This window comes from Poecilia formosa, unplaced genomic scaffold (genome assembly GCF_000485575.1).
Source record: "Poecilia formosa unplaced genomic scaffold, Poecilia_formosa-5.1.2 Scaffold490, whole genome shotgun sequence".
Classification (NCBI taxonomy): Eukaryota; Metazoa; Chordata; class Actinopteri; order Cyprinodontiformes; family Poeciliidae; genus Poecilia; species Poecilia formosa.
In genome coordinates, this window is record NW_006800429.1 from 331,133 (window position 1) to 336,993 (window position 5,861).

Genomic DNA, 5,861 nt, shown 5'->3' on the forward strand with positions numbered 1-5,861 from the left:
AATTTTTTTACGTCAGATTTTAATTGAATAATAATAATAATAATAATAATAATAATAATAATAATAATAATAATAATAATAATAATAATAAAAGCCTTTCTCTAACGGAACCGAAACATTTCACTCCGAATAATCCAGAATAAATCCTAACTATCTATCGGTGTGAGTTCTGCGGGAGGGGGTGGAGCCGCGGGTTCGGGCCGCGGTCCGTCCGATTCGGTTCGGAGCTGTCATGAAACCGCTTCATGAATTGAAATGTTACGGTTCGGGCCGACACACCTGAGACTGTTGATGAGGAGATGATGAAGGCGGGTCTCAGTCAGAGTTGGAAGTGGACCAGAACCAGAACCAGAACCAGAACCTGGAGTTAGGTGCCTGTTTCTTCAATTCTGGAACTAAAATGAGAAAACCGAACCATCAGAACCGACTCACCGTCCTGTTTAATACCTCGACCTGCGATTCTGTACTTGGAACAGAACCGAACAGAAGTTACTGCTCCTGTTCTGACCCAAATAGAAACCCAAATCTGGTTCTGAGTTTGGAGGGAAAACCTTCAGCCGGTTCTGATCCGGATCAGTCCCGGGTTCCGTCGGGTTGACGGAAATCGATTCTCCATCAGAAATATTTAATATTCCGGAAATTTGGCTCAAAACTCATAAAAACCTGATTTGATCGACAGAATAATACTGAGGAACTGGGCTGTTGCCATGGTTACAGTAGCCAAAACCCGGAACCACCTCCTCTCTACTGGACCATTAAAACCCGATCCTTTCCTGGCAGTAGAACCCAGTAGAACCAGAACGTCTGGACCTTTCAGAACAATCCAGAACCTTTTAACTTCAGATTCTTTTTCTGTTAATTTAAATAAATAAAATAAGGTCACTTTATTTATTTATTTATTTATTTATTTATTTATTTATTTATTTATTTATTTATTTATTTATTTATTTAAATTATTACTTTTTCTTTTTCATGTTTCTTTGCTTCGTTCTGATTGGCTGAGATGAACAGAGCCACCCCGCGGTTCTGTACCTGTACTGAGTCAGAACCAGGCTCAGCTCCAGTACGGTGGAGGCAGTGTGCTGCTGTGGGCCGTTGGTCAGGAGAGACAGTGACTTGAGAGGTCAAAGGTCAAAGCACCAGAACTGTTAAAATCTGCATTGGACCTTCAAACGGGTCTGAAGAACATCCAGTTCTGGAAATGACCGGGTCGGTTCTGATCGGATCGGTTCTGATCGGATCGGGCTGGTGTCGGTTCTGATCTCCAGGTCAAAGCTCTGCTTGGTTTCTGTGGCCCATGTTTGATCGGGTCGATTCTGATCGGATGGGGCCGGTGTCGGTTCTGACAGATGTTCCTTTGGTTCTGAAATGCTGGACCACTAACGAACCGGACCAGACCATTGGTCTGGGTTCTGGTTGATGTTGTTGATAACAGGTCCGGTTATCAGGCTCTGACAGACAGAACCGGACCGGGTCGGGTCGGCACCAGCTGCTCCCTCCTGTTTCCTCAGACTGGTTCTGTCTTCTGGATCCAAACCTGTCCGACTGGTCCGCGGTGCAGCCTGAAGGATGGACCCTCAGACCCGACTCTTCAAAACCGTTAAACCCTGCTGAGCCACCTCTGACTTACTGCAAAGGTTCTGTCTGGACTCTGGTTCTGATCCTACTCTCTGTGTGGTCAGAAGGACTTCCTGTTCCAGGCTCATTGGGTTAGAACCGGTCCTGATGGACGCTCCACCATCTGGACCAGAAGATCTGTGAACAGAACCAACTGGATCAGAACCAGCTAGAGAACACCAGCGGTACCTGGTTGTGTTTTATGGACCGATTTGGTCCGGTTTGACGGTCCAACCCGGTTTGTTGGTTCAGTCCGGTGAAGTTATGAGACGAGACGATCAGTTTCCAATTTGCTGATTGGCTGCAGGTCCCATAAGCCCCGCCCCCAGCCGCTTCTTTTCTTTGATCCAAACAGAAACAATTAATTAATTGAATTAATTGATGATTGAAATAATCACCAACTAATTTAGTGAATGACTAATCGTTGACTAATCATCTAAAATGGCCGCATCTGGGATATCTACAGTGGTGCAGCTGGTAGTCAGCTGGTGACTCCCTGACAATAACTCTGACCTCCATCTTCGGCTCGAGGTGCATTGTGGGTGATGTAGGCAGCAGCCATGTGAACCCTGAGGCCATAAACGAGTGATAAACTGAGTGGATGAAGGCGTCTGACTGCAGCAGGGAGAACCGCTCTGCCTCAGGCATCCTGCAAAAACTCACATTTTACATAGTGACAGCCAGCGTGATTAACAGCTGCAGCTGAGAGGAAGAAATCCTGCAGCAGAACCGGGTCACTGTTGGTCAGAACCAGGTCACTGCTGGTCAAAATGATCGCTGTACGACCAACTGATTATTTACATATCAATCCAACAGAAAGTGATGTCATTAAAAACTGTTATGAGTATAAGCACTGTGAAGCATCTGATATTCACAAGGAATGGATGGGGGGATGGATGGATGGATGGATGGATGGATGATGGTCGGTCATGTGACCTGTCAGGATCTCCTCCTCTGGATCCTCAGCCTCTCTTCTCTTTGTGTTCCAGACGGGAAAACTCGGACCAAGGATAAATACCGGGTGGTGTACACCGACCACCAGCGGCTGGAGCTGGAGAAGGAATTCCACTACAGCAAGTACATCACCATCCGGAGGAAGGCGGAGCTGGCCACAGCGCTCAGCCTATCAGAGAGACAGGTATGCTCCGCTCCGATCCGATCTGATCTGCTCCGATCTGATCATCAGGAAGAACTTCCACAGTTTCCTGGTTGAGGCTCTGTGGTAGATTTCTCTGTTTTTAAACGATTTGAAGTATGGTTCATACAGAGCTTGCAAATCTGCATCGTGTTATCTGCACCACGAAGTTGTTGGCTGTGTTCTTCCTTTTCTCCATAATGGAGAAATGTTCACTGGCACATGGTGACGAAAAAGTTCATTTTGTTTGTCACCATGTTTGTTTGTCGTGCATCTTTGAGTAAATCATCTTTGAAACTCAAACCGACCGGCCGCGTTCTGTAGAACCAACTTTCTGATCCGTTTCCAGGTGAAGATCTGGTTCCAGAACCGCCGAGCGAAGGAGAGGAAGATCAACAAGAAGAAGCTGCAGCAGCCGGCCTCCTCCACCACCACGCCCACCCCACCAACCTGCAGCACTGGAGGGGGTGCGCTCAGCAGCAGCAGCAGTGTCGCCATGGTTACCAGCAGCAGCGGCAGCAACGGGCTGGTGTCTCCGTCTTCTCTGACTCTGAACATCAAGGAGGAGTACTGAGGGGTAAAACCGCAGAAGAAGTCGTCCTTCCACCAAACTTTCTCTGGCTGTTTGATCCAGAACGGCTGGAAGAACTCTGATTGGTCCAGAACTCGGCTCCTCTGGTGGTTGGACCAATCAGCTCCAGACTCGGGGTTCAAATGTCACGGAGCTTCAGGAATAACTGCTCTGGTTTCTGATTGGCTGACAGGAGGTCAGGTGAACCCTGAGCTCCTCCTGGGTTCTGGTAGAGCTGCTGGACCCGACCCGCTCTGTACAGAATCTGAGACCTTCAGCCAACAGCAGAGATTGCTGTCACCTCTGACCTTCATCTGGACCTGCTGACTCATCGTTACGTTTTTTTACCCTCAGACGGTTCAACAGCTGATGGTAAAACTAATGGTCAGAACCAGATGTTTCTGATGGTTCTGATCGGTTCTGATTGGTTCTGGTGGTTTTGGAAACTTCAATCAGAACCATTTTCTCATTTTTTTTTTTTTTTTTGGATTTAAAACTCGACAAGAAATAATTTAAAACTGTATTAAAATGAAAAACTTTTTATTGGACATTTTACTAAAACAGAAATAATTGCTTTTAAAGGTTGTTTTATTTTATAATGTTATTGTATAACAGTTAATCATTTGGACTCATGTGATCATCAGAACCAAAACATTTTGAATTTTATACATTTGTATAAAGAATTTGTCAGATTTATTTATCAGCATGTTTACCAGTCAGTCGTCTCAGAAATACTAAACATCAATAATAATATCAATAATAACTCGATCAATCTGGGAGCAGCTGGACGTGTTTCTGAGGTTTGAGGAGAATATTTTTATTTTAAAGTTTTAATTCTGAGGATAATTTCCTGACCAGATCAATTTGATCAATGTGATCAATATGATCAATTTGATCGTCATTTTGTCTGAAAACATCATAAAAGGTCTAAACTTTTATTAAACGCGTCCAGATTAAAGTCAAATGTTTATTTATGGTTTTTCTTCTTCAATCGATTTTATTTTCAGAATTTAGAGACAAAGAAAGAACTAGAAACAAATTTTATGTTTATTTAGAAAAGATTGGAAACATAACAATAACTTGAATATTTATTTAATCCTTAATAAAACGTCTGAAGGAAAGTTGATGCAATCTGCATAAATATTATGACATCAGACGTCCTGAAAATAATTAATAAACTGTTTAAAAAAAAGTAAAAAAATCCACAGATTAAAAAAAACCCAGTTTAAATATTAAAACATGATTAGAAAACAAAGAGTCAGTTAAAGTAAACAGAACTCCCATCAGGGTACCAGTAACTGGTAACCGGTGTTCCACTCCAGTCTGTGAAAACATTAATCATTAATAATTAAACTTCCTGTTTCTGCCGGACCAATCAAAGCCTCTCCTACCGTTGTTTCCATGGTAACAGCGTCATCAGAGAAGTTCTTGAGGGAGAATCTGGACCAGAACTTTAATTGGTCCGGTCCATTGATCCAGTAAAACTCTTAAACCGGGAGGGAAAAACTTTCCAACTCAAAGTTTCAACATTCAGAAGCTGAAATGTTTGGAATCAGAACTCCAGATCTTGACCCACTTGGTGGTTCTGATCTGGTTCATGTTCTGGTCCAGTTCTGTAGGAGCTGGGTTCTACAGAAGTTCCTGCTGATGTTTGTTTTTGCTCTGATTTCCTGTAAATTTTGGTGATTTTAGAATTTATCATTTGTACATTTTAAATGTCGTTTTTATTAAAAACTAAAGGTTTTATTGTAAAAGTTTGTGTTCGTATTTTTGCTCTGCTGTCCTGGACTCCTGGGTCCAGAACCCAGACCCTAGACCCAGTCAGGATGTTCTGGTCGAGTAAACGTCCCGTTCCTGCTGATTGGCTCGGCCTCGACGTGCAAAGATCAAATGTTTCAGGAATCAGAATTTAAACCAGACAGAACCATCAGACATGTTGCTGGAACCACTGAACCGGGCCTGATCGGACCTGGAGCATCGATTGTCTGTTTTTAATAAGCTGTTCTGGAGTTCTGCTCAAACAGAACCGTGTTTGCTGAGCGGCGCATCGGTTGAGGTGTGGCGTCCAAAGGGCAAACACAGGATCTGCTATCTGTCCACACTGAGACCTTTGTCCTCCAACAACAGCCCTATCTGACGCTGATACACACTATCTGTCCCGGGCGTGTGTGTGTGCGTGTGTGTGTGTGTGGCAGCTAACCATGGAGGTCGGCGTCTTGAACTTGAGACCTTCGTTCTGTCACCAAATGAAACAGATCTTCAGGAATCATTTGTCTTGAAACTCTTAGAAATCAATGGTTTTAAAAATGCTTTAAATTTAAACAGAGACTCGAGCCGTCAGCCCTGAGGAACTCCTGAACTGATCCGTTTCTGTTTCTGAATCAAACATCTTTAAAGCTTAAATCATAAATCACCCTGTCATGAAGTGAAGCTGATTATGACCAGGTGTTTCCTGGCCTTGACTCTCCATTGCCGTGGCAACGGAGCTGCCTTCAGGTTTATCAGGTCAGTTGTTCCAAGGCTGCAGACGCTCCAGCA

The 5,861-nt window shown here is 43.8% G+C and overlaps 1 protein-coding gene and 1 long non-coding RNA gene across 2 annotated transcripts in view; one reads left to right on the top strand and one right to left on the bottom strand.

The window, feature by feature from the left end:
• LOC103156625 (homeobox protein CDX-1-like) overlaps positions 1 to 3,816 on the top strand; it is a 5,067-nt gene extending 1,251 nt beyond the window's left edge. The window contains exons 2-3 of the mRNA XM_007578756.2: positions 2,607 to 2,755; positions 3,102 to 3,816. Of these exons, the coding sequence (XP_007578818.1) occupies positions 2,607 to 2,755; positions 3,102 to 3,326 (374 nt within the window). The 3' untranslated portion in view covers positions 3,327 to 3,816. The remainder of the gene's footprint in view (positions 1 to 2,606; positions 2,756 to 3,101) is intronic.
• Positions 1 to 5,068, bottom strand: part of LOC107833973 (uncharacterized) — a 22,308-nt gene extending 17,240 nt beyond the window's left edge. Inside the window, exon 1 of the long non-coding RNA XR_001659736.1 lies at positions 4,602 to 5,068. This is a non-coding gene — a long non-coding RNA (uncharacterized LOC107833973). The remainder of the gene's footprint in view (positions 1 to 4,601) is intronic.
• Positions 5,069 to 5,861: the final 793 nt, after the last annotated feature.